The sequence below is a fragment of the Piliocolobus tephrosceles genome, chromosome 16 (assembly GCF_002776525.5).
Source record: "Piliocolobus tephrosceles isolate RC106 chromosome 16, ASM277652v3, whole genome shotgun sequence".
Classification (NCBI taxonomy): domain Eukaryota; kingdom Metazoa; phylum Chordata; class Mammalia; order Primates; family Cercopithecidae; genus Piliocolobus; species Piliocolobus tephrosceles.
In genome coordinates this window covers 53312247-53339691 of record NC_045449.1, presented here as the reverse complement: position 1 = coordinate 53339691, position 27445 = coordinate 53312247, and the positions used below count along the sequence as shown (strand labels likewise).

At 50.0% G+C, this 27445-nt stretch overlaps 1 protein-coding gene and 1 pseudogene across 5 annotated transcripts in view; both read right to left on the bottom strand.

The window, feature by feature from the left end:
• Positions 1–1732: 1732 nt before the first annotated feature.
• Positions 1733–3678, bottom strand: LOC111525824 (annotated as a pseudogene). The gene is made up of 2 exons (XR_002726202.2): positions 3606–3678; positions 1733–3465 (listed from the first exon to the last, which is right to left on the bottom strand). The product of XR_002726202.2 is annotated as a protein DBF4 homolog B pseudogene (transcript).
• DBF4B (DBF4 zinc finger B) overlaps positions 1733–27445 on the bottom strand; it is a 67400-nt gene continuing 41687 nt past the window's right edge. The window contains exons 5-14 of one of the 4 annotated variants that reach the window (XM_023191399.1): positions 22371–22562; positions 21451–21501; positions 20517–20604; positions 18926–18996; positions 17467–17503; positions 15903–15948; positions 12607–12723; positions 6826–6934; positions 6499–6623; positions 1733–5668 (exon numbers count right to left, since the gene is read on the bottom strand). In XM_023191399.1, the coding sequence (XP_023047167.1) occupies positions 4696–5668; positions 6499–6623; positions 6826–6934; positions 12607–12723; positions 15903–15948; positions 17467–17503; positions 18926–18996; positions 20517–20604; positions 21451–21501; positions 22371–22562 (1809 nt within the window). In that variant the 3' untranslated portion in view covers positions 1733–4695. The remainder of the gene's footprint in view (positions 5669–6498; positions 6624–6825; positions 6935–12606; positions 12724–15902; positions 15949–17466; positions 17504–18925; positions 18997–20516; positions 20605–21450; positions 21502–22370; positions 22563–27445) is intronic. The other 3 variants (XM_023191400.1, XM_023191401.1, XM_023191403.1) reach the window with 3 other exon arrangements.

Below are 27445 nucleotides of genomic sequence, written 5' to 3'. Positions count from 1 at the left end.
GAAGCCCCTCCCCTAGGAGGCCGGGGCCTCCTTCCTTCTGCCACTCTTCTAGCCCTTCAGCGGATTCCCTCAAATTTTCCTGCACAAGGGCCAAGCTGGGGATGCAGGGCCAAGACCTTGTCTCCGCAACTCCAGGTAAGGGAGGGGTGCTGGTTGCCTCCAGCCCTGGGGTGATACCACGGGCAGTGATTCCTGCCAGTGGAAGCCGTCCAGGCCTGGTGCCCAGCCTTAAGGCCTGCAGCACAGACTATGCCAGTCAAGGGGGCAGGATTCAGGACTCTGGGCTGGAGTCCCAATCCTGCCTCCCCCATGAACTGGCCGTGTGACCTTAAGCAAGCCCGCTGGCGTCTCTGGGCCTTGGTTTCCTCATCCATGACACAGGGGTTAGAAAACCACCCCCACTCACAGTGTTCCTCTCGGGGATGATGGTTGAGCTGCCCGTGCTTGGAGCAGCGTCTAGTGCATGAAAGGGGCTCAGTCACCCTGGGCTCGCACCATCCAAGGTGCCGAGGAGCAAACCGGCTCCCTGGCCCTTGCCCAGGACCCCAGGCCTCTCTATGGCTTGGGGGCCTTGGGGTCCTCTCTCTACCCAGTGCAGAGAGAACCTATGCCTGATGTCATGATGTGAGGGGTGGCAGCAGGGGAAGCGCCCAACATTCGGACAGAAGTTCATCCTGCTTCCTCTCAGATGCCAGCCCAGGGTCTAAGGACTGTTCTCATCTGCATAGCTCTCCTGGGAAACCTCATGCTCCTCCCTCTCAGGTGTCCAAGTGGCCCCTCTTTTAATCTCTGAAGCTCTCAGGCTTCACCAAGGGAGGAGTTGGGGGCACCTGGGGCACCAGGATCCCAGGCACACTCATCCTTTGGGAGGCTTGTGGGGCACACAGTCACATCCATAAGGGCCCAACTGCCACTTCTCTTCCACGCAAGGGATCCTCCTGGAGCTGAGGAGAGAAGGCCCTTGAGAGGGGGCTTGGAACAGGGGGTCTCACAGTGTCCCTCAGCAGCTTCATCCACAAATGCACACCCGAGATGAGGACGCCAGTTACCAAGGGACACTGCCAGGTGGGAATTAGAGAGAATAAGCTTTATGTAAGTTTAGGAAGGAGGCCTCACAGGCATGTGTGCCTGTGGTAATATGTTATTTATTGAGACAATGTGCCAAGCTCTGTGCCACATACCTCACAAACATATCTGATTTCATTTTTGTGACTTCCTAGCAAGGTAGCAACTATGATTACCTCCATTTTTTGTATGTATGTATGTATGTATGTATGTATGTATGTATGTATGTATTTTTGAGACAAGGTCTCGCCCTGTTGCCCAGGCTGGAGTGCAGTGGTGCAATCTCGGCTCACTGCAACCTCTGCCTCCCGGGTTCAAGCGATTCTCCTGCCTCAGCCTCCCGAGCGAAAGGCGCGCCACCACACCCAGCTAACTTTTGTATTTTTAGTAGAGATGCGGTTTCAATATGTTGGCCAGGCTGGTCTCGAACTCCTGACCTCAAATGATCCACCCGCCTCAGCCTCCCAAAGTGCTGGGATTACAGGCGTGAGCCACCGTGTCCAGCCTAGATTACCTCCATTTTTTAGATCAAGAAAACAGTTTGAGCTGGGCACAGCTGAAACTCCCCTGGGAAGGGGAGCCAAGGTCCAGGATGAGGAGGAATTCTCAGGTATGTAGCATTCCTGCTGGTGGCAGGACAGGGAAGGACATAAAAGATTTGCTGGTGGTCACAGTATTTTATTATAGGAAAGGGCTGAAAATATCCCTGAAATAATCTCATCCAAGCCCCTTAAAGACGAGGAAACTGAAGCCCGAGTAATAGAGGCATTTTTCTGAGGTCACAGTGTGACTTGGGGACAGCAGCTCCTGCATTCCACCCAGCAGAAGGAAGTTGGGATGGAGCTACCAATTGGTCACATCTGCCGAGAAGCGAAAGGCTCAGCAAGAAGAGGCAAGAACAAAGGCCTCGGGACCTAGTCTGAGGAAAGCAGTTAGGGCTGGAGGGCTCTTCAGGTGTCTCGGAGCTGACTCAGGGCAGACAGCAAGGCCTGTGCTGAATGAACGAATGAGGGAATGGGCAATGGTGAGGAAGGGCAGGGGGACAGGAGAACCAGGCCACTGAGGGGCTGCTGGGACCAAGGGAGCCAGGCTTCAAGGAGGAAAGAAAGGAGAAAAGGAACCAACTTTGGTCATCAGTAGCCGTCCATGACCTTGGAATAGATGATCCTAGTGGAATGCTTCAGGCAGAGCTACCCGGGAAGGAAGTGTGGAAGGGAAGGAGGTGAAGAGGAGGCGGTAGGTATAGACTGCAGGAAGGAGCCAGAGAACAGAAGGTGGGAGTCTTCAAGTATTTGAAGTTGATTTACTGCATCAACTCAAGTGGTTTCCAGGAGAGGAGCATGGCATTTTGGGGCAGAAGGGAGAGGTGGCAAGTCTGAGAAGGAAACCAACAAGGGTGGTTGGCAAGGTGGGCTGGAGGGCCAGGGACAGACAGTGTGACTTGTGGAGGGAGGACACCTCTTCAGAAAGAAACAGAAACATTGAAAAGGGACTGACTGCAAGATGAAGCAGTGTCCACTGGGTCTGGGTCAAAGTCATCTGCTGTAGGAGGGGGATGTGGAAAGGGGGCTGGAGTGGAAAGGAGTCTGAGCAGTGCTCACGCCAAGGAGCCACTGCAGGACCTCATTCACATCAAGCAGCACCCATCCGTCCTGGGTCAGGTCTCAGGTATTCTGGGTTCACCTCTAACCTGAATCTACAGCCAGGAAGCCGCAATGGAGAAATGGCTGAGGAGCATTCCAGCCTCGGAGTTTGGCCTGGCAGAGATGTCCAAGGTCATGATCATTGAGATAGGAGGGGAAGGCAAGAGTACCTGGATGAGGTTCAGGGAATGGGTCCTGGGCAGCTGACAATGAGGGCACCCGAACCCAGCACGACGGGCTTTGTGTGAGCAGCAGGTAAAGGTATCAAAGTCTGAGATGGGACGAGGGGAAACTTCCTCATGCAGAGGGGTGGTGTCATGGGGAATGAGGCAACCCCATGTCACAAAAGGAAAGGGATGAACCCAGTGGCACCCAGACATAAACCACGGCCTGGCTTCAGGGAAGAGGAGTGGGCCCTTAGCAGGAATCTCCGTCAGGGCAAAGGAGTTTTCTTGGGAGTGATGGAGGGGCATGTCCTCTGCTGGCAACCACTCCCCAGGCAGCAGAGCCAACTAAGTGATCAGATGAGACTGGGTAAAGGAGGCTGGGCAGGGACAGAGGCAGCCCTGCTCCTGGAGCCCTTAGCCCTTGGGCAAGGCCGGCAGGAGGGTTGTGGCACTCACACGTGTGTGACTTGCAGGAGGTCCTATCCCACCATCTAGTGATTCTGTCCATCGCTCCTGGCCTGCAGCCCTGCCTTGGGTCACTGGAGGGCAGATCAAGGACCGACATATGGCATTCCAGGCCCATCTCTTTGCTATTTGTTATTAACAAATTTATTTACATTTCCTGAACCAAAATTAATTATAAAATTTAACAGGAGGGGGGTAACATGACCTCTAAGGTGGGCTGTACACAAAGTTGCTCTATTTCCAAACTAATAACTTTAGTCCTCACCCACAGCTGGGTCCCCTCTTCTTCCTTTGAAAGGAGATACAGAATAGCACCAGGCTTCCGGGAGCTTCAACATTTAAAGAGACAAACTCACGGACACAGAGAAGGGTGAGAAGAACCACAGTACAAATTATAATGAAAGAAAAAGTGGCCAGAGAATCGATAGCAAACCCATTTCTGTCTCCAGATTAATGGCTTGGCTGCCAGAAATGGGGGGAGGTCCTTGGGGAAGGAGAGGAGGGAACGAGGGAGGAGGGTGATGTGGAAGTTGGCAGGTGACACACTGGCCCCGGAACAGCCGAACTCTGGGCAGGCAGCTCAAGCTGAGGAGGCAGAGAAGGGCCAAGAGGGGTCCCAGAGGGGGCTGTGGCCACATCCTGGGCTCAGGGGAAAGGTCAGTGCTGGGCCCCAACTAAGTGCCTGGGGGAAGGAGCTCTGTGAGTGGCGCAGCTCGAGCCCCTCCTCTGCTTCATATGTTCCTGAGGATCTGTGTGCGGGAGCGTGGGGGGCTGGGGGAGGGGATAAACACAGGCATTTCGGAAAGCAGGAGCGGCCACATGCTCGTGGGAAAGGAGGTCGGGGTTGGGGGTGGAGCACAACAACAGCTAACCCGCGGCTCTGCAGAGAGGCAAGGGCCTGTGGAGGGCCAGGAAGCCAGGCCAGGACTCCTGCTGCCCCAGCTCCTTTGTGGTCCCTCCCCATGCCAACTTTGCCTCTGTCTCCTGGCGTGGGTGGCCAGTCTCAGCTGGGCAAGCCCACTGTGGACTCTGCCTGGTCAGGAACATGGCAGGAGGCGGGGGTAGGAGAGGGCAGCCCCCAGTCCAGATTCTATCCCAAAGACCTGGCCAGTGGGAGGGCTGGCTCTGTTGGCTCCATGGGACAGAAACACCTAGCGTGACAGCTGCTTGCTGGACTTCAAAGGCCAGGCCCGGGCCCCCTTCTGGCTCTTTTGGGGAAGTCCTGGGGCTCTGCCCCTCCTGTGTCCTGGTCGGCCCTGGCCGGGTGTGCAGCACGCAGCAGGGGAATAAATTGTATCTGTGGCCCTTCAATCTGGAGCTGCCTGGCTCCGTGAAGAGCCAAGCACCTTGGGGACTCACAGGAGCAGCTCTCTGCCGGCATGGGGCTGGGGCTGGGGCCGGGGTTGGGACCAGGGCTGGGAGACAGGGTAACAGGGCACCTGGAGAGGCTGGGGGGCCCAGAGGCATCGGGAACAGCTAGCTCCTGCACTGGCTGGCAGGGGCTGCAGGAGGGAGGTAGACCTGCTCTCTGCAGGTGCTCCTGAGGGCTGCACACTGGTAGCTGAGTGCAGGGGGGCTGATGGCCGGCCTGGAGCTGTGGGGCAGCTGGGGAGCTGGCCAGCCTCCTGGGATACAGGGCCAGGGGTTGCACACTTAGAATCCTCAGGCCCTAGGGGCCATCCTTCCCCCGGCCTGTGGGGCTGTGTGGCCCAGAACTCTGCTGGTCTGTCTGTGGGCTGCCAGGGAAAGGAGTCTGGGAGAGAGAGGCAGGTCTGTGAGTGGCACAAGGGCTGGAGGGAGGTGAGGAGCCTGGACTCATGGCCTGGAAGGGGAAGACAGGGAAGATGCTTGCCACTGGTTGTCCTGGTGCCACGGGGGTTGGGTGCTATTGGGACAAAAAATGAAGCCTGTGGCCAGGAGGCCCCCACTCTCTTCTCAGCATTGCCACTGGGGAACTGAACCTTGCGCTTGTGGCCAACAAGTGCCAGGTCTGGGCCAAAGGAGAGTTCCGTAAAACCAGAGCTAGGCAGCAGGCGTTGGCAAGCAGGGTTCCTAGATACCGGTGTCTCTGGGGTGTCCATAAACACATCAAATAACCCCCTCAGGTCCTGGCAGCTTGCTATAGGTCCAGGTACCTCACCAGTCCCTGCACGTTCAGTTGGTGCCTGCGTGCTGTTCACTGTCCCATCCTGCTTTGGGATACCTGACACCTGGCAGCTGTCTTCCTTCCTTATCCTGGGAGATGCTGCCCTGGGATGGGAGGGCTGGCGGGGGTGCAGAGTCTCAGGACAGAGAGGGTCACAGTCAGAAGCTGGGGAACCTGACCACCTGTTGGGACAGAAACACCCAGTGAGCTGCAGGTTTCACCTTCACAGCAGGCCTGGGCCAGGGCTGAGGGCACAGAGAGAGCCGCCACAGATGGCGGTTCATGTGCCGAGATAGCTGCCTTCTCTGAGGCTCTGTGTGAAAGTCCTCCTGTTTGGGTCTGAACCTGCCGCAGCAGTTAGCACTGTGTGCACTTCTCTTGGCTCTGTGGCCTGTGGTTGCGGCTGGCCAGAGGAATAGGTTAGAGGCTATTCCATTTCATGACTTCACAGAGGAGGCCGTGCCCTTTGGCAGCTGAAGAAAGCAGTGTAGTTCCTGGCTGTGCAAGTTGAGCTTGAGGTGGAGATTTGGGGTGAGAGGTGAAGCCATAGCTCCAGGTGGGAGAGGGTCTGCCTTGCTGGCAGCAAGGGGAAGCGGAGCTCAGAAGGCCCTGGAATTCCCACCAAACCCCATGCAGTCCTTCCTTCTGGTGGTGACTTCTACAGAGGGAGAAAGACTTTACTCTTCACCTATCTAGGAGAGGCCCAAGAACTACCCCCCTGCTCCCTGGCCAGAATTGCTTATCATCCACGTCAAAGCCCGTGGGGTAGGAAGGGAGCCACAGTCTGGTCTGGGTCTAGTCTTCATCAACTGAAGCCACAAATGGAGGTCTTTTAATTTTTTTTTGGCCACCCCCAAAACAAACAGGACTGAGGATGAGGGGAAAGGAAGGTGAGAAAAGAGGAAAACATCACAGTCTGGTCCCAGCAGCCACCAACCTGAGGGTCTCTTCCCACCCAGAGGGCAACAGAGGAGATTGCAGACACAGTTATGCCTGCCAGCATGGCACTCACCTGGGGAGGCCGGCCTGGAAAGGGATGTCTACAAAGCTGTGGCTGAGCTGGGCAATGATCCTGTCCACTTCTGCATACGGATGGGCTTCTAGGGCAAAGCCCTGGTGCTTGGCACTCTGAAGATGCTACGAGGGGGGCGAGAGGAGGACAGGGCATTACATGAGGCCTGGGGGGAGGGGGACATGGAAGCTGACCTCTCAGCCCATACTATGGCCCTGGAGGACACAGCCATAGCAGCGTGGAGATTGCACAGGAAGGACTCATCCCCAGTGAGCAGGATCCCTCAAGGCACTCTGGGAGCAGCTGCTTGGTGGGGAAGGGGCTCACCACATGGAGCTCCTCAAAGGCCTCTTGGCAGCACTCGCAGTAGCCTTTCTTCCTCCTGGGCATGCTGCGGGCAGCTGATCGCAGGCTTGGCTCTCCATCCTTGGATTCTCTGGGGAGGGTACATAGTGCAGCAAAGTGGTTACTGCTGGGGCCCTTGGGGGAGGAGCCACTACTTAGGGCCTGGAGCCTAGGTCAAGGAGGGAAAGGACTGAGATGGCCAAGGGGCTGGGCAGGCACTGGAAGGCGGGCCTTCCCTGAGCTTGGTACCAATCATCTAAGAATGGCAAGAGAGGAACAAGGAAGAAGATGTCTGGAGACCTCCCTGTGGGCAGCCTATCTTATCTCTGTCCTTCTCTTTTTTTTTTTTTTTTTTTGAGACAGAGTCTAGCTTAGTCACCCAGGCTGGAGTGCAGTGGTGTGATCTCGGCTCACTGCAACCTTCGCCTCCTGGGCTCAAGCCATTCTCCTGCCTCAGCCTCCCAAATAGCTGGGATTATAGGCACACACCACCACGCCCAGCTAATTTTTGTATTTTCAGTATAGATGGGGTTTCATCATGTTGGCCAGGCTGGTCTCGAACTCCTGACCTCAGGTGATCTGCCTGCCTTGGCCTCCCAAAGTGCTTGGATTACAGGCATGAGCCACCACTCCTGGCCATCTCCGTCCTCTTAAACCACAGGTGAGGATGGGGTGGTGATAGCAGCAGCAAGAATCCCTTGTAGGAATTCCAACTCTGTGCTCAAACCTACACCCACATTCATGAGACCTGAAAGATGAAGGGGAAAAGGTCTCAACCACAGTGAAGGGACTGCTCTTCTTTTCCACCCTGAATGTCTCCCCAGCTTGGTTCAGTCTGTCCCTTCCCTCATGCTGCCTTGTGTCTCTCACAGTTGTCCTCACTGTCCACTAGGACTTTCAAACCTTCCTCAAGCCTGACTTTTTTTTTTAGATGGAGTCCTGCTCTGTCACCCCCAGGCTGGAGTGCAGCAGCACAATTTCAGCTCACTGCAACCTCCACCTCCTGGGTTCAAGCGATTCTCTTGTCTCAGCTTCCCAAATAGCTGGGATTACAGGAACACACCACCACGACCAGCTAATTTTTTTTTCTTTGTATTTTTAGTAGAGACAGGGTTTCGCCACATTGGCCAGGCTGATCTCAAACTCCTGACCTCAGGTGATCCGCCCGCCTCAGCCTCCCAAAATGCTGGGATTATGGACTGAGCCGCAACATCCGGCCAAACTTGACTTCTTATCTGAATATCAGCCCCATATTTCTAACAACTAAAGGGCATTTCTTTTTTTTTTGTTTTTGTTTTTTTGAGACCGAGTCTCGCTCTGTCGCCCAGGCTGGAGTGCAGTGGCCGGATCTCAGCTCACTGCAAGCTCCGCCTCCTGGGTTCATGCCATTCTCCTGCCTCAGCCTCCCGAGTAGCTGGGACCACAGGCGTCCGCCACCTCGCCCGGCTAGTTTTTTTTTTTTTGTATTTTTTAGTAGAGACGGGGTTTCACCGTGTTAGCTAGGATGATCTCGATCTCCTGACCTCGTGATCTGCCCGTCTCGGCCTCCCAAAGTGCTAGGATCATAGGCTTGAGCCACCGCACCTGGCCACTAAAGGGCATTTCTATCTGGCTATCCAGCAAACTCGGCAAGTCCAAAACACTCCTTTTAAAGACTTCCTAAGTATGACACAAAACCCAGAAGATATACAGAAAAACTCATAAATTCAACTATATACAACTTTAAAATATGTATGCATGGCAAAGAATCATTAGCAAATGATATGGTTAGGCTTTGTGTCCCCACTCAAATCTCATATTGAATGTAACCCCTATAATCCCCAAGTGTCAATGGAGAGATCAGGTGGAGGTAACTGAACCATGGGGGTGGTTCCCCCCATGCTGTTCTCGTGATACTTAGTTCTCATGAGATGTGGTGGTTTTATAAGGGGCTCTTTCCACTTCACTCGGCACTTCTCCTTTCTGCCACCTTGTGCAGAAGGTGCCTTGCTTCCCCTTTGCCTTCCACCATGATTGTAAGTTTCCTGAGGCCTCCTCCCCAGCCATGCTGAACTGTGAGTCTATTAAACCTCTTTCCTTTACAAATTATCCAGTCTCAAACAGGTCTGTATAGCAGTATGAAAATGGACTAATACAGCAAAGTTAAAAGACAAACCACAAACTTGGGGTTTTGTTGTCTTTTAAAAGTATTTACAACTTCTCTGCTCAGGGAGGCTTAGAAAAAAAAAAAAATATATATATATATATATTGATTTATTTACAACTGCCAGGTACGGTTGCTCACGCTTAGAATCCCTGCATTTTGGGAAGTCAAAGTGGGAGGATCGCTTGGGCCCAGGAGTTCGAGACCAGCCTGGGCAACATGGTGAAACCCCACCTCTACAAAAAATATAAAAATTAGCCAGGTGTGGTGGTGCGCACCTGTAGTCCCAGTTACTTGGGAGGCTGAGATGAGAGGATCGCCTGAGCCTGGGAGGTGGAGGTTACAGTGAGCAGAGAAAAGAAAATATTTACAACTAATGACAAAGAACTCATCTTTCTAATAGGAGAAGGGCTCTTTACAAATCATTAAAGTGATCAATAACCCCAATAAAAAATGGGCAAAGTATATAAAGAAGGTTCACGTAAAAAGAGACTCAGACAACCAAACATACGCAAACATACTTAGCCTCATTCATAGTAAGAAAAAACAAAAATTATAATTATACTGAGATATAGTTTTTAATCCGTTATACTGGAGGTCAACATATCTGCCAGTCACAGCATGAGGCGAGGGGATGGGAAACAGCCTCTCTCATGCAGTGCAGGTAACATATAAGTTGGTATCTCCTCCATGAAAAGCCATTTGGCTGAATTTATCAAAATTATAAATGCCTATATCTTTTGACCCAACATTTCTATCTTTAGGAATTTACTCCACAAATACAATTGTTCAAAATTGCAAATTTACTCCGAACATGATTTTCATTGGAGCTAATCTAAGCATCCATGAATAACAGACTGGTTAAATAAAATACAGTAAATACATTCCATATAATGGAATAATGGAATACCCTGCAGCCATAAAAGGGAACACAAATTTTTTTTTTTTTTTTTTGAGACAGGGTCTCACTCTGTTACCCAGGCTGTTGTGCAGAGGTACCACCTTGGCTGCAACCTCCGCTTCCCATGCTTAAGTAATTCCCCAGCCTCAGCCTCCCGAGTAGCTGAGACTATATAGGCTTGCACCACCATGCCTGGCAAATTTTTGTATTTTTAGTAGAGGTGGGGTTTTACCATGTTGCTCAGGCGGTCTCAAACTTGTGGGCTCAAGTGATCCACCTGCCTTGGCCTCCCAAGGCGCTGGGATTACAGATATAAGCCACTGTGTCTGGCCAGATTTTTTAAAAATATAAAAATAGAGATGGTGGTCTCATTATGTTGCCCAGGCTGGTCTCGAACTCCTGGCCTCAAAGTGATCATTCCCCCTTGGCCTCCCAAAGTGCTGGGATTACAGGCATGCTCTATCTTCAGAGATAGTTCATAGATACACAAGTACATGTGTATCCTTCATTCCCTCTTCTTACATAAAGCATCATGGCCGGGTGTGGTGGCTCAAGCCTGTAATCCCAGCACTTTGGGAGGCCGAGACGGGCGGATCACGACGTCAGGAGATCGAGACCATCCTGGCGAACACGGTGAAACCCCGTCTCTACTAAAAAAATACAAAAAACTAGCCGTGCGAGGTGGCGGGCGCCTGTATTCCCAGCTACTCTGGAAGCTGAGGCAGGAGAATGGCGTAAACCCGGGAGGCGGAGCTTGCAGTGAGCCGAGATCCGGCCACTGCACCCCAGCCTGGGCGACAGAGCGAGACTCCATCTCAAAAAAAAAAAAAAAAAAAAAAAAAGTAAAAATTTAAACACTTCTTCCTACACAGGTTTTCCACACACATACACACACACGTCTGGAACTCTGATGTGCTACCAGGGCCAACCCCCTGCCTAGGCAACCCCCTGCCTAGGTTCCTCACATGCAGATACCAAAGCTTCACTGTTTCATCTTCCCTTTAAAGCCTCTTAGCTCCTCTGTGATCCCAAGGCCATCCCAGGCCTAGCATCAGTACCAGTGCCAAGCCTGGGTCACCTTCTGACTGGCTCTCCCTGGTATCCCTTATATTGGGACTTAACCTCACCTCTTTCTCTCCTTGCTCCCACTTCATCTACTGCCACATTCCCTTAATTTTTCCCCTCTTATTTGTACTATTTTCTGACCCACAGCCTTTGTCAGATGGAAACCACAGACCCTCCTTGGCCCCAGGAACTCTAGGGCTAAGAGTCTGCTCTGTTCTCTCCTGGTCTATAACCCCATAGCCCAGAGGTTAGAAAGGGTCTGAGAAGGCATCTTACCCATCCCCTGAGCTGAATTCCTTCTCTACTTTGGTTAATGAGGGTTCAAAGTCTCAAACATCTGCAGAGTAGACATATTAACAAGCCCACAAGCCATGAGTCACGTAATGCAGTAATCTTTTCACCCGCCCTGCCCCTTAGTTATTCCTGACGTTTGGCCCAACCAGTTTAAACTTTGATATTCACTAAAATCACCTGGGAGCTTGTAAAATGCAGCTTTTGGGGCTCCATCATCAGAGATTTTGACTCTATAGATGTGGGGTGGAGTTCAGGACCCTGCATTAGGGTTTCACTCTGTCACCCAGGCTGGAGTGCAGTGGCACAACCATAGCTTACTGCAGCCTTGAACTCCTGGGCTCAAATGATCGTCCTGCCTTAGCCATCTGAGTAAGTGGGACTACAGGCACTTGTCATCACACTTGACTAATTTTTTTTTTTTTTTTGAGAACGGGTCTCGCTCCATCGCCCAGGCTGGAGTGCAGTGGCACGATCTCAGCTCACTACAACAACCTCTGCCTGCCGGGTTCAAGCGATTCTCCTGCTTCAGCCTCCCGAGTAGCTGGGATTACAGGTGTGCACCACCATGCCCAGCTAATTTTTTTTTTTTGGCATTTTTAGTAGAGATGGGGTTTTACCATATTGGCCAGGCTTGCCTCAAACTCCTGACCTGAAGTGATCCGCCCACCTTGTCCTCCCAAAGTGCTGGAATTACGGGCATGAGCCTTTCTGCCCGACTCATAATTTTTTACTTTTTTTTTTTTGTAGAGACAGGGTCTTGCTATGTTTGTGTGCCCAAGTTGGTTTCAAACTCCTGGCCTCACATGATCCTCCCACTTTGGCATCTCAAAGTGCTGAGATTACAGGCATCACCCGTTGTGCCCAGCTAGAACTTGCATTTTTAATGAGACCTCAGGGGACTCTGATGATGGTGGTCTATAGATATGAATTTGAGAAAGCGGTCTATTGTCCTCTATGTATACTCGGTAAACCCTGCCGAGCACACCACGTTTGGTTGCAATGGTCCATCCTCTGGGGGAAACAGTGCAGGCCAGGGGTTCTGGGCGGACAGGTTAAAGAGTGCTGTGGCTCAGCAGTGAATTAACAAATAAGTCTTCTTGGACTCTTAAGGAGAAAGGGGTGCCCCTTACAACCCTAGCGCCTCCCTTTCTTCTTCAAGTTAAATTCTTCAGTACGGATGAAGAACACAAAATAAAATGGATGAATGCTCCTAGTCTCTGTTCTCTGGGCTACATTCCCAGAATAGACTTTGCCTAAGGAGCAAACACATGGCCATTCCCAAATCTGACCAGCAGGCCCCCAATAGGGAGGACTTTGGCCTGTAACCAGCCCTTGGTACTCAGGAACCAGAAAGACCCACCTGGTATGGTGCATGCTGCCCAGGGTCGTCAGGGCTTCAAAGGGACTTACATCTTTGGGTCCAAGAAAAGAAATTTCAGGAAAGGATTTAAACTGATGATGGAAAGGACGAAACTTCCTGCAACAGAGAAAACTTCCACTTTGACTACAATGGGGAAGGTAAAGGCTGAGGAGGGGGCCTCGCCCAATGCCCTAGAATTCCAGCCCTGATAAAGTGGACTCTCACCTCCACATCTTTTAAATTCTGTAACAAAACTCATCAGCCTTTCTAGGTTAAATTAATACCCATGTTCTCCCTGTCTACTTTTCAAACTCATACCACTGCCTCCCTGAAATCCTATAAGCACCCTCTGGGTTTATCCTATATCTAAGGAAATGAAGCCCAAGAGGTTCTGTGACTTGCTCAAGGGCTCACAAATAGTTAAGCGGCCAAAGTCAGATCAGAAGCCATATCTCCAGACTCCCGATCTACTTTTCCCCACCTTCCCATTTTGTTTCTTGACCCTACAACAATCTTTGAGGACTCTAGCCTGGCAGATTCTAAATGGAAGCATGTTTAAACCAGAACAGTTATTTCCCTGTTCTGTGAAGCATTCTTGCTGGTCCTTAGAACCGTCTGAGGGCTGGTGTTCTGATCAGAGAAGACAGGCACAGTGAAGGTTCTGGATAGTCAGACCTGGACTGAGTGGTTCTGGCAGTGTGCCTGAAGTTGCAAACATTCAAGAGACTTGCAGAGACAGAAGTGATCTGTGTATACTTCGCAAACTATGCCGAGTGAGGTAACTGCTGGGCGCACCATGTTTGGTTGCAATGGTCCATGCTCTGGGGTAAACAGTGCAGGCCAGGGGTTCTCAGGGAGCAGGGTAAGAGTGCTGTAGCTCAGCAGTGAATTAACAAATAAGTCTTCCCGAACCCTTAAGGAGAAGGTGGGTGCCCCTCACAACCCTGGTGTGTTCCTTTCTTCTTCAATGCTGTTTTGTTTCTGCTTAGGGGGCTTAAAACTTGAGGATGGGCAGGCTAATAGGCCTAATAGGCTTTGAAGACACCTGCTTCAAAACAGCACATAAAAAAAATCACAAGAGGCTGGGTACTGTGGCTCCCACCTGTAATTCCAGCACTTTGGGAGGTCAAGGCAGGTGGATCACCTGAGGCCAGTTCATGACCAGCCTGACCAACATGGCCAAACCCCGTCTTTACAAAAAAATACAAAAATTAGCCGGGCATGATGGTGAACACCTGTAGTCCCAGCTACTTGGGAGGCAGAAGAATCGCTTGAAACTGGGAGGCAGGGGTTGCAGTAAGCCGAGATTGCGCCACTGCACTCCAGCCTAGGCGACAGAGTGAGACTCTGTCTCAAAAAAAAAAAAAAAAATCACAAGAAATCTCAGCTCCAGTTGGATCTTCTCTCTGGCCTATAATGCCAGGAACACACACATTATTTAACCCCCTCTGATGACAGTGCCCGCCATGTGCAGTGCAGATACTGAGGCTGTAACAGTGCCTCTCAGTCGCTGCATATGTGTCATGATTACCTACATTTAAATAGGTGTGAAGGGGCTGGGGATGAACACACACTCCATCCCACTGGAACTGGAAGGGAGCACCTCTGTACCATCCTGTTGTTCTCTCCACTTGCCTTTGGGCCATCAAAGCCAGCACTGCACTGTCTGCAGGTGCTGAGAAGGGACCGTGGGCTTGTCTGGAGTATGGGCAGGCATGCCAGGCTCCTAGGGCTGGTCTCAGCTGCCCTGCCCTTCCCTGACTGAGTCACACAGACAATTCTGTGCTAAGTAGTCTCTGCTGGATATACACGGACTTATTTCCTTTAAAAAATTTATTTAGGGCCGGGCGCGGTGGCTCAAGCCTGTAATCCCAGCACTTTGGAAGGCCGAGACGGGCAGATCACGAGGTCAGGAGATCGAGGCCATCCTGGCTAACACGGTGAAACCCCGTCTCTACTAAAAAATACAAAAAAAAAAAAAACGAGCCGGGCAAGGTGGCGGGCGCCTGTAGTCCCAGCTACTCTGGAGGCTGAGGCCGGAGAATGGCGTAAACCCGGGGGGCGGAGCTTGCAGTGAGCTGAGATCGGCCACTGCACTCCAGCCTGGGCGACAGAGCGAGACTCCATCTCAAAAACAAACAAACAAACAAACAAAATTTATTTAGTCTGGGCCGGGCGCAGTGGCTCACGCCTGTAATCCCAGCAGTTTGGGAGGCCGAGGCGGGTGGATCACAAGGTCAGGAGATTGAGACCATCCTGGCTAACACGGTGAAACCCCGTCTTCACTAAAAATACAAAAAATTAGCCAGGCGTGGTGGTGGGCGCCTGTAGTCCCAGCTACTCGGGAGGCTGAGGCAGGAGAATGGCGTGAACCCAGGAGGCAGTGAGCTGAGATCGCACTACTGCACTCCAGCCTGGGCGACAGAGTGAGACTCCGTCTCAAAAAATAAATAAACAAACAAACAAACAAATAAATTTATTTAGTCTGAAAATGCCTTTTCGGAAAAAAATTTTTTTTTTTAAATTTTAAACTTTGAGAAAATTATAGATTCACATAGACTTTAATGGGACCCTCCTGCTCCAGGGAAGAAGAGGCCATAATGGTGGACAGAGAAGACACAAGACAGGGCAGGCAGGACACCTGGATTCTAGCCTCGGGCTGCAGTTTATTAGCAAGGTGGCTGTACACAAGTCCCTTCCTTTCTCTGACCTCAGTTTTCCCCATTAGGAAGAGACAGATTTTCCTCATGCTTTTTTCACCCAGGGCTGTCAGGAGATAACATGAGCCAGAAAAGGATTTTTCAAAGCAAAACAGAAAGGCTTTATCAAGTACAGGGTGGCCTGAAAAGGGAATCCCCAATACCACCCCTAGCACCCACATTTCAGCCAAGATGACGTCTTGGACTATACTAGCACCGTGACTGGGTCAGTAATGATTTGACATGAAATGTCAGCATACACCCAAGGGAAAAGGAGCTGCAATAATGAGCCTGCATGGGACACTATGAGCTCACAGAGCAGAGTTTTAAATGGAGGTAATTCACACACAGGATCATTAACCTCTGACTCATTTCCAAGAGGACTATTCACTGTATAATGCCACTCTCAGAGGCTCCTCCTAGTTTGCGTGAGACTTCTCCATGACAGTGGGAGAGAGTGGCTTCTCAGGAAGATGAAGGTGCAGGGCTAAGGGGCTGCATGTCTTCACATTAGCTTGAGGCCCCTGAGCACCCCTCCCTCCTCCCTCCTCTGTACAGGCCTAGCTGGGGCAAGCAGAGAGAGGAGGTCCCACTCACCTGCTTTCATCTTCGATTTTGAGGAATGGTGCCTTCAGTCTGGCCACTGAAAGGGGAAGAATGCACACATTAGCTATCTGTCTGCCCCTGTGCAGGGCCTGCACCACACATGCAGGAAATGCTCAGAGAGAGGAGGCTCTGCCAAAGCCTAAGAGCCTTGCAAGAGCTGGAAATCATGCCACCCCAGGCTGCGCTCTCCATTCACTCAGATTTCCAGCCTCTATCCCTGGGAGAAACGTTGCATCAGTCGGGAGATAGGCTGTAGTTACACTGAAGCCCTAGATGATGGGCCCTCCCACAGTAGGATGCAGGAGCTCCTGTGTGTGGATTCTGGAGGCTACCGACCAACCAAAGATGCACCATCATCAGACACTTGGCTGGTTTGCTGGGAGAAACCCAGTCCCTGGTGGTTTCTGCTAAAAGCAGGGTGGGGGTGGTCATTCCCACAAAGTCTCAGGTCCTTCCTAGACCTCTGCTCCTGGAGCCTCAGGATACTGAGGGGCCTAAGAACAACTCCCCAGGCAGAATGTTCCAGGAGGACCCTGGGAGTTTTGGAGGGGAAGCAGACAGGAAGAGGGATAAAGAGTGTTTAGTGGTCTTAATAGCAGGATGGTAGAAAAAATATCACAGGTGAAATATAGTTCCTGAAAAAACAGGGCAAAGGAGTGCTGAGAAGACGAATTTGGAGTCGATTAAGAGATTCACCCCTATTAGATAGTTATTCGCATAGCTTAGAAAATCTCTTAGGCATCAGGACCCACAGTGACCAGGAGTCCTGTGGAAGGTGCAGCCAAGGCAGCTGAAAGCCTGGCCCCTGTCTGACAGCCACAAATTCCCCAAAGACGCTGGCACCTTACAGCTCCCAACTGTGCTTGAGGCCACCAGTAGCACCCAAGCAAAAAGCAGCCTTTTCTCCTTTAGCAACAGCTCTCATTAATTACTTTTTGGGGACAATTTCTTGTCTTTCTAATTAACTGAGACAGTTATTAAAATCAATTCCCCTATAGACTTCCTTGAATTCTGAGCATGAGAGAGGTGCCAAGTGACTTTTCTTAGCTCCTGCTTGTGCATGAATAAATGCCACTGAAAGAGCATCTTTGGGAGAAACATCCAGGGGGAGAAACTCTCCTGCTGTCCAAGAGGAACCAGGAGATAGAGTCCATCAATCCGCCAGTTTGTCAGTTTCAGGGAGTTTGGCAGTTCTGAAAACAGTAGGCAGCTGTCAAACTGCCCACCCTCAAACTGCTACTGAATCAGAAGGAAAAGGATGCTGAACCTCAATTGATGCACGGAAACAGCCAGAGGACACAGGAGCCAAAGTGTCTGCATGGGGTCTTGGCTCTAAAGGAGAAGCCCCGGCCCAGCAGCTTTGGACTTGCTCTTGGACATGCCTCTCTTGCTCCAGAAACCTGAGGCCCAGGCCCTGGAAACACAAAGGGGCAAGATAACCTGGACTCACTTGCTGCCACAGAAAAGTGAGCAGATGCTGCCACAGAGGGAGTCATGGGGAAGTGTTTAGGGAGGGAGGGATTGCAATTAGATGAAGAAAAGCTACCACACTGACCTTTCCGTGTTCTTGACTCTGCTGCTGGACATGTTCCCTAAATGGAAAGGAAAAATAGGTTAAGGATGTGAGGAAGCCACGGGGGTCAAGGAACTGGGCCTGATAAACCAAGTGGCTGCCAGTCTGTCCCACTTTGCTTCCTGCTGTTGAGAGGCTTGCAGAACCAGACTCTTGAGCCCTGAGCTGGAGCAGACCTGGGCACAACGGCTCCCTCCTCGGCAACACGATGAATAAGGGTCACTTGGTGTGTGAATCTTAATGGCAGCTGACAGTGCAGGGAGTGCAGGACAGTGCAGAGAGCAAGAACTCCGGAGTCCCAGAGGCCTGGTGTGAACTGCAGCTCTGCCACCTGCAATGTGAAGAGGACCCACCGACCTCATAGCATGTTGCATAGAATAGATGCTCACTAAACGGTAGCTTTATTTTCTAAGTACTGATGCTGTTCCAGGTATCCTATAGGACTAGGATAAAGACAATGGCCATTTGCTTTCCTCTGAGTCAGTGTCTGAGTGCTCCATTCACTATATTTTTTAAGTTTTTTTGAGACAATTTCCCCCATTGCCTAGGCTGGAGTGCAGTGGTGCGATCACAGCTCACTGCAACATGCCTCCTGGGTTCAAGATTCTCCTGCCTTAGCCTCCTGAGTAGCTGGGATTACAGGCATGTGCCATCACGCCTGGCTAATTTTTGTATTTTTAGCAGAGTCGGGGTTTCACCATGTTGGCCAGGCTGGTCTTGAACTCCTGACCTCAAGTGATCTGCCGGCCTTAGCCTCCCAAAGTGCTGGGATTACAGGCGTGAGCAACCATGCCCAGCCGCTCCATCCACTTTGGATGTGGTTTGCTAGTACTGTTAGCTAATTAGCACTGTTAACTAATAGCTATCACTGTTCATCCTGTGCCTGGATGCCAAGCTGTGGGTGGATCTGTAGATTTAATCCTTCCTCAGACTGAGGCTTGGGTGAAGATACTGTGGCTTTAAACCAGGTTGGGCTCTCTTGATGTGATACACACAGTTCTAACACCAGCAAAGAATGGAAAACAAACAAGGATTTAGAAGATGGCAGCTATTTCGATCACTCCTTCTCACCCCTGCAGTATGCACTTATTCCCAGGTTAACAGCTGTCCCCAGAATAGCAGCCTGGTCAGTGCCATGGGCATTTATGAACCTTATCTAGTCCAGAACTACTGTAAGGCAGCCCATGGCCCAGGTGGCCCAGGCCATAGGGATGTCTCAGCAGGGTGTGTGCCATGGGAGGACTGCAAGTGCTGCAGAGAGAAGAAAGGGTGTCGCAAAGGTATGGGTGCTAGGACTGAGGTAAGTAAGAGGCTGCATTCCCCTTCCATCTTTCAGAATGGCCAGGAAGAGATGGCCTGGGCGGGCCATGGATTTACCTAAGTTGTCACTGATTTTACTGAAAACCATCCATTTGCCCTTCAGTTCAGCAGGATGACCTACCTCTGGCTTCTTTGGCTGTTTTTTCACACATAAAGAGGCAAGAGACAGCTGCTGCACGTGCATCATCATTTCTGTGGAGAAGACAGAGGGTTTGTGCCAAAGGCTTCCAGTGTTCACTTACCTAGCACAGCCCGTTCCTGGGCTGCAGGACTAAACTCGCTCGGCCAGCCCACTGAATCACTCCAGCCTTGCCTGCCACCTTCTGGCTACACATTCCCTCTGCATCTCCTGACGGCAGAGGTAAGGACTGGGTCCTCTATCCCTAGAACAGCGCCTGAGCGGGTGTCATGCTCTTTTGCAGCACTGAATACAACTCATCTTTGAACAGAAGGTGCCTCAAGGCTTGCTAACGACTTTAAGGCACCACTGAAGAGCTGCGGCTGTGAGGGAGGCCATGCTGTGTGAACTACTCAGCTGTACTCTCAGGTGAAAGACCAGCAAGGGTTAAACATGCTGGCACTTCTCTAACAGAGGAAGGCAGAGGAGGAGATCAAGTCAGAAATGGCTGATTTTTCAGTGAGATGAAGCCCTCCACATCCCAGACTAGGAACTTCCCATGTACAGTCTCTAGACTCCCCTGGAAGATCTTGGTACCAAGAGGTGGGGCAGCATTCCAGTCAGCACCTATGGGCTGTCCCATCTGGACCAGTCCCCTAAAATGGATCAGAGAAAACTCCAGACTCAAGAATGGAGTTGGGTATGAGATCACTCACTGCCAGCTGGTTCAAGACAACTATTCTAAACAGGCTGCAAACGGGTTGTTTACAGTGTGAGAAAAGAAGGAGCACAAAATTTACAGCCGAGTCAAACTGAGAGTGGTCATCTACACTACACACTCTAGTGAGACCATGGACAATTTGCCTAATCTGTTTGAAGCTCAATTTCTTCATCTGTATAATGGGGACAGAGCTGCAGTGAGGATTAAAGGAGGTAATTCGTAGCACAGAGTCAATACCTGTTAAGTGGTCGTGAATTTTTTTTTTTTTTTTTTGAGACGGAGTCTCGCTCTGTCACCCAGGCTGGAGTGCAGTAGTATGATCTTGGCTGACTGCAACCTCTGCCTCCTGGGTTCAAGTGATTCTCCTGCCTCAGCCTCCTGAGTAGATGGGATTACAGGCATGCACCACCAGGCTCGGCTAACTTTTGTATTTTTAGTAGAGAGGGGGTTTCACCATGTTGGTCAGGCTGGTCTTGAACTCTTCACCTTGTGATCCACCCGCCTTGGCCTCCCAATGTGCTGGGATTACAGGTGTGAGCCACCGCACTGGCCAGTGGTCATGAATATTAAGATAATTTCTGCATTTGTAAAACGGGATCATCACACTAGCTGGGGGAGAGCTGTAGCAGGTGACATGAAACGGCATGTTCTAGGGACCTCCTGCGGGATGCTGAGGCCACAGCCCTGCACTCTGCATCCTCACCACTTTCTCCCTTCCCCACGTCCTCCCACCTTTGTGGATCAACATGGCAGCTGAGTACTTCTGGCTTCCAGTGACCAGAAGCTCACATGACCATGATCCTCCTAAAAGCTGACACTCCTGGTCATAGTCACCAACTCTCCCTCCACAGGAGCCCAGCACAGAAAGGGTACCATCCACGTGCAGAATCCTCACTCCCCAAGAGCGGGCATTGGTCAGGAGGCTGCTGCTGCCCCCACTGCCTCCTCCACTGATGCTCCCCTGAAATTACAACACAGAGTCAGGTAGGAGCAGAGACTCCCCGAGGCCTGAACGTGAAGGGGACAGATAGAAATTGCTTCTGGGAGCCCTGAGTCATCCATGGGGGGGACTGCGGGGAGGCAGGCAGGAGAGAGAGTACAGTGCCCAGAGAGTACATCCCAACCCTCAGGAAGACATCCTGTCCTCCATATGGCCACGTCAGGAGGGGAAAGACCACTGGTCTGCCTATACATTGTGCTCTGGCCACCTCATGACCAGAAAGGAACACGTGCTTCTGAGAGAGCTGTTTGTGGGGAGGGCCTCTGCAAGGAAAGCTCTCAGCACAGTAAGTACACAACAAACATGGTGACCATCATCCTCTCTGAGCATGAAACTATGCTGGCTGCCGATCTTCCCCCTCCACTGGCTCAGTCCAGCAGCACCACCTCCATGTACCCCTCCTGATGTCACTAGCATGACTCTTCTCACAAGATCACCTTAACTCCTCCTCCTGCCACTAAACTTTAACAGCCTTGAATTTTCACACAAGGAATAAAGAGTTACTTGTAAAAGAAGTCTGGCTTCTGTACCAAGCAGCCCTGTCCCGCCACATCCCACATCCCCATGGTTCTCTTGGTAGGCTCCGGAGTTGGAGGTGGCTCTGGTTTCAACACTTACTCTCGAGGTGAATGGCTAAATAACTTGTCTGAGCCTCCACTACCTAACGTAGAAGAAGGAAATAATGACAATACTACATATCGCAGAGTGTGCAGTTTGAGTGGGTGCTTCAGAAGAACCTGGGAAGAAGGGTGAAATCCCTCCCTGTGCTGGAGACTACCCACTCTGTCCCGTCTTGCTCCAGCTCACCTGGTTTCTGATGGCCTTCTGCAGCAGCTCCTTCCCTCTGCTTAGAGGCACCTGACGAGAGAGAAGAGCAGTGAGGTCTGCTGTTAGGCCATGTGTGCACTGAAAGATGTTTACACAGGAGCTGGTGAGGGGTTATGTCTTGGGGTTATGTCCCTCGGAAAGCTGGGAGCAGTGACAACTGAGGACTGGTAGAAATGAGAGCCTAGAAAACATCTAGGAGGTAAAGGTAAAGCCGCAGGAAGTTTAGGTAATCCTGAGGTGGCAGCCTGAACCTGGTGGAGAGAAGGGCACTCTGAATTCACTGAGATCCAATTGTTACAAATGTCCCGAGACCCCTCTTTAAGAGTCTCTGCACTCTCCAGCAGATAATGAAAGCAAATGTTTCACTTCAGAAGTTTTTGCTCGTAGGAAGTCCCATCTGTCATCACAATGCCAACAGTGTATGTTCATGGACATTTTAATATTAATATAAGTTAGACAAAAATAAGAACGTAAGCCTAGAGGGGAAAAGCCATATTCCATTTTAAATCAAAGACATAACACGTGTATTATTCAAACTCTTGGCCCTTCATACATGCAAGCAAGGAAGAAGGGAATGGCTGTCTACTCAGGGTACTCCTGCCCAAGCCCAGACCAATCCCAACACGTCTTTTCTGGTTTATGAAGAGTCTCTTCTGGTTTCTAAAACTCTGACTTTGAAGTCCTATAAAAACTGACATATGGCATAAAAGGGTAGCACGGGGGATAGTATGTTGCTGAGGTGTTTAGATCCAGAGCTATGATAAAATATTCTCAGTCCCTGAATTCAAATGAGAGATTAAGCCAGATGAAACTAAAACCAGAGACTGCCTTAAAAGGCTCACCAAAGCCTACTTCCTTTGTTTACACAGCATACCTTTCCTACTCCATGAGGTTCTTACCGAGTCAACGGGTTTTTGTGAAGGCCTGGGGTGGCTGCCTTTTGGATCAACCATGGCCGATGTTTCCACTCTGACCTCACTGGGGTTAGGGCTAGGGCAGCCTCTTTGGTTTGTCCTACTGCTCTCTGCTTTTGCTTCTCTGCGGCTGGACACGATGTAACTTACTTCTTTGCTCAGAAAACCCTCAATTACCTGAAACCAGATCACAGAGATGGCTCAAAACCAAAAAGCAAATGCAGAATTGTCAATATAAAGAGGCTAGAGAAGGAAATCTTGGCTGCCAGGAGTTCCAGAATCAATGTCTTTAAATAGACTAAATGCAGTTCCGTACCAAGTTCCTAAGAAGACATCATCCTGAAATCTAACAGGGTGGATATATACATATATATATAAATAAAACAGGTTTTGTCTCTAGGACTGCTGCCCCTGACCCAGTGGCAGAAGGCTGCAGGCTTTGAGTTCTATGAGCAGTTTGAATTTGCATACAGCAAGAACACATTGAAAGAACTGGACAGGATTAAGACTAGCTTGTGTAAGCCATGATTTTTCTGTGTAAGACACACTGGTGACCAGGTATGGTGGCTCATGCCTGTAATCCTAGCACTGTAGGGGGTTGAGGTGGGAGGATCACTTGAGGTCAGGAGTTCAAGACATGCCTGGGCAACACAGCAAGACCCTGTCTCTGAAATTTAAAAAAAAATTTTTTAAATTAGCTGGGTGTTGTTATGTGCACCTATAGTCCTAGCTACTTGGGAGGCTGAGGCAGGAGCATCCCTTGAGCCCAGTAGTTCAATGATGCAGTGAGCTATGACTGCACCACTACACTCCAGCTTGGGGAGTGAAATCCTGTCTCTCTTAAAAAAGAAGAAAAAAAAAGGCTAAAATGACTTATTTTATGTTATATATACTTTATGACAATTAAAAAAATCTAGTTACGAATTGAAGCATTACATTTACCTTTTTTTCTTTTCTGGTTTTTTTTTTTTTTTGGTGACAAGGTCTCACTTTGTCTCCCAGGCTGTAGTGCTGTGGCGCGATCTTGGCTCACTCTAATCTCCACCTCCTGGGTTCAAGCAATTCTCCTGCCTCAGCCTCCCAAGTAGCTGGGACAACAGGTATGTGCCACCACACCGGCTAATTTTTTGTATTTTTAGAGGAGATGGGGTTTCATCATGTTGGCCAGGCTGGTCTGGAACTCTTGACCTCAAGTGATCTGCCCACCTTGGCCTCCCAGACTGTTGGGATTACAGGTGTGAGTCACCATGCCTGATCACATCTACCTTTTTTTCGTCACCAGGCTGGAGTGCAGTGACACAATCTCGGCTCACTGCAACCTCTGTCTCCCAGGTTCAAGTGATTCTCCTACCTCAGCCTCCTGAATAGCTGGGACTACAGGTGCGTGCCACTATGCCTAGTTAATTTTTGCAATTTTAGTAGAGATGGGGTTTCACCATGTTGGCCAAGATGGTCTCAATTTCTTGACCTTGTGATCTGCCCACCTTGGCCTCCCAAAGTGCTGGATTACAGGTGTGAGTCACCGTGCCTGGCTGCATCTACCTTTTTTAATATGGCAAAAGCAAATGCTAGAGGGTAGGAGTAGGGCAATCAATGATTATCCTATATAAATACAGGAGATTGTAAATAACCATACATTCCTCCTCCCATCCCAGTATACCCACTCCTTTGCAATATGACTTTGCTGTTCCTGCCATTAGGAGATGGGACCTACTTTTTTATGCCCTTCAATCTGACTTGATTGGACCAATAGAACATGGGGAAATTATGATGTGTGAGTTCTAGAGCCTAGGCCTCAGAGGCCTTGGCTTCCTGTCTCACTTTCTGGGAAGGCTGCCTTGAGACCACCATTTTAAATCAGCTAGTCTGGCACAGAGTGCCAGATACACATCTGTAAGTGAGGCCATCTTGGTCTTTCCAGCCCAGGTGACCTTCCAGCTGAATGCAGCCTCAGGAATGAGCCCTGTTGAAACCACCAGATAAACCACCCAGCCAACCCACAGCATAATGAGAAATAATAAATTGTTGTTTTGGCCAGGTGCGGTGGCTCACGCCTGTAATCCCAGCACTTTGGGAGGCCAAGGCGGGTGGATCACCTGAAGTCCAGGAGTTCGAGACCAGCCTGGCCAACATGGTGAAACTTCGTCTTTACTGAAAATACACACCCGCACACAAAAACTAGCTGGGCATGGTGCCTGTAAACCAAACTACTCTGGAGGCTGAGGAAGGCTTGAACCTGGGAGTTGGAGGTTGCAGTGAGCCGAGATTGCACCATTGCACTCCAGCCTGGGCAACAAGAGCAAAACTTTGTCTAAAAATAAATAAATAAATAGAAAATAAATTGTTGCCTTAAGCCCTATATAGCAAAGGCTAAATGACGAAAGGACTAAAAGTTCAAAATGTAATTATGGGCCAGTTTGGTTATATAATCCTTATTCTATCCATCCTCACCGAGTTTCTGCAGTCCCGAGTTTCTGGGTTTGACAGCAAAGAGCCTCTCCATTACAAGCCTATTCATCCAGTTTCCCCAGTTGTTAGTCTGTTTTGGGCCAAGCACTATCATGCTATTTTCTTTTTTTTTTTTGGAGACAGAGTTTTGCTCTGTTGCCCAGGCTGGAGTGCAATGGCACAATTTTGGCTCACTAGCACCTCTGCCTCCTGGGTTCAAGCGATTGTTATGCCTCAGCCTCCTGAGCAGCTGGGACTACAAGTGCGTGCTACCACGCCCTGCTAATTTTTTATATAAGGTTTCATCATATTGGCCAGGCTGGTCTAGAACTCCTGACCTCAGGTGATCTGCCCACCTCAGCCTCCCAAAGCACTGGGATTACAGGTGTGAGCCACTAAGCCCAGCCTAAATACATATATTTTGTTTGTTTGTTTGTTTTTGAGACGGAGTCTTGCTTTGTTGCACAGGCTGGAGTGCAGAGGCACAATCTTGGCTCACTGTAACCTCCACCTCCCGGTTTCAAGCAGTTCTCCTGCCTCAGCCTCCCGAGTAGCTGGGATTACAGGTGCATGCCACCACACCTGGCTAATTTTTGTATTTTCAGTAGAGACTGTGTTTCACCATGTTGGCCAGGCTGATCCCGAACTCTTGTCCTCAAGTGATCTGCCCGCCTCAGCCTCCCAAAGTGCTGGGATTACAAGCGTGAGCCACCGTGCCCAGCCCCTAAATATATTTTAATGGAATCAAATACAGCAAATGCTTTTTACTCAAAGTTGTTCACCTGTGTTATTTCTAAACGCTAAAAATTATTAAGACTCTAAATGTCCACAGGGCAACAGTTAAGTAAATTAATAATCCACTCAAAAGAATATTATATTCCCATTGCAAATGATACATATGAAGGGCAATAATGATAGAAAAGTGCTAATGCTTTAAGGTTATGGGTAAAAAGTTGATAATAAAAACGTACTAATGCCACCTGGGTGCTGTGGCTCATGCCCGCAATCCTAACCTTTTGGGAGGCTGAGGTTGGGGGACTGCCTGACGCCAAGAGTAAAAGACCAACCTGGCCAACACAGTGAGACCCTGTCTCTAAAATTTAAAAAGAAAGTACTCATATCACAGCTAGAAAAAAATAAGCATTGCCCTGCCCTTCCCAGCCCTGCCCTTAGCTCCCTCTTGCAGGCAACTGGGTAAGAAAAAAAAAAGGCCAGGCGTGGTGGCTCACACCTGTAATCCCAGCACTTTGGGAGGCTGAGGTGGGTGGGTGGATCACCTGATGTCAGAAGTTCCAGACCAGCCCAACCAACATGGAGAAACCCCATCTCTACTAAAAATACAAAATTAGCCAGGTGTGGAGATGCATGCCTCTAACCCCAGCCCCTCGGGAGGCTGAGGCAGGAGAATCGCTTGAACCCAGGAGGTGGAGGTTGCAGTGAGCTGAGATCGTGCCATCGCACTCCAGCATGGGCAACAAGAGCGAGACTCCGTCTCAAAAAAAATAAAGAAAAAGGGCCAGTAGCAGTGGCTCAGGCCTGTAATCCCAGTACTTTGGGAGGCTGAGGCAGGAGGATTACTTGAACCCAGGAGGTCGTGACCAGTCTGGGGAACATGGCGACACTCTGCATCTACAAAAAAATACAAAGATGAGCAGGGCATCGTGGCAAGCACCTGTAGTCCCAGCTACAGGGAAACTGAGGTGGGAGGATCACTCGAGTCCGGGGAGGTTGAGGCTGTATGAGGCTGTAGTGAGCCATGATGGCGCCACTGCATTCTAGCCTGGGTGACTGAGTGTGGCCCACTATCAAAAAAAAAAAAAGAAGCACAATAAAACAAAGGCAGGATGGAGGCAGAAGGTAGATGGAAATTTACCCAGGGCTAGGAGTATTAAGGATATAGGGAGTTGCTCAAGCATACAGGGAGTGGTTTCCTTTTTGGGGTGATGAAAACGTTCTACAATTGACTATGCGATCATACAACTTACACATTTCTGTGAATACACTAAAAACCACTGAGCTGTGCACTTTAAATGGATGAATTTTATAATATGTGAATTATATCTAAATTAAGTCATTATGACAGGAAAGGAGGAAAGAAAAATACTTAAAAATGCTGGTTGTCACTTGGAGTACTTCCATGTTCTCTAAAATTTCTAGAACGAACAGATAATATGTCTGTTTGTTTGTTTATTTATTTATTTATTTTAACATTATTTTTGAGACAGGGTCTTGCTTTGTCATCCAGGCTGGAGTGTAGCAGTGCAATCATAGCTCACTGCAGCCTCAAACTCCTGAGTTCAGGTAATCCTTCCACCTTAGCCTCCTGAGTAGCTGGACTATAGGCACGTGCCACTGCCCCCAGCTAACCATTTTTTTTTTTTTTTTTTTTTTTGAGATGGAATCTCGTTCTTGTTACCCAGGCTGGAGTGCAATGGTGTGATCTTGGCTCACTGCAACCTCTGCCACCTGAGTTCAATTGATTCTCCTGCCTCAGCCTCCTGAGTAGCTGGGATTACAGGCATGTGCCACCACGCCAGGTTAATTTTGTATTTTTAGTAGAGATGGGGTTTCTCCATGTTGGTCAGGCTGGTCTCAAACTCCTGACCTTAGGT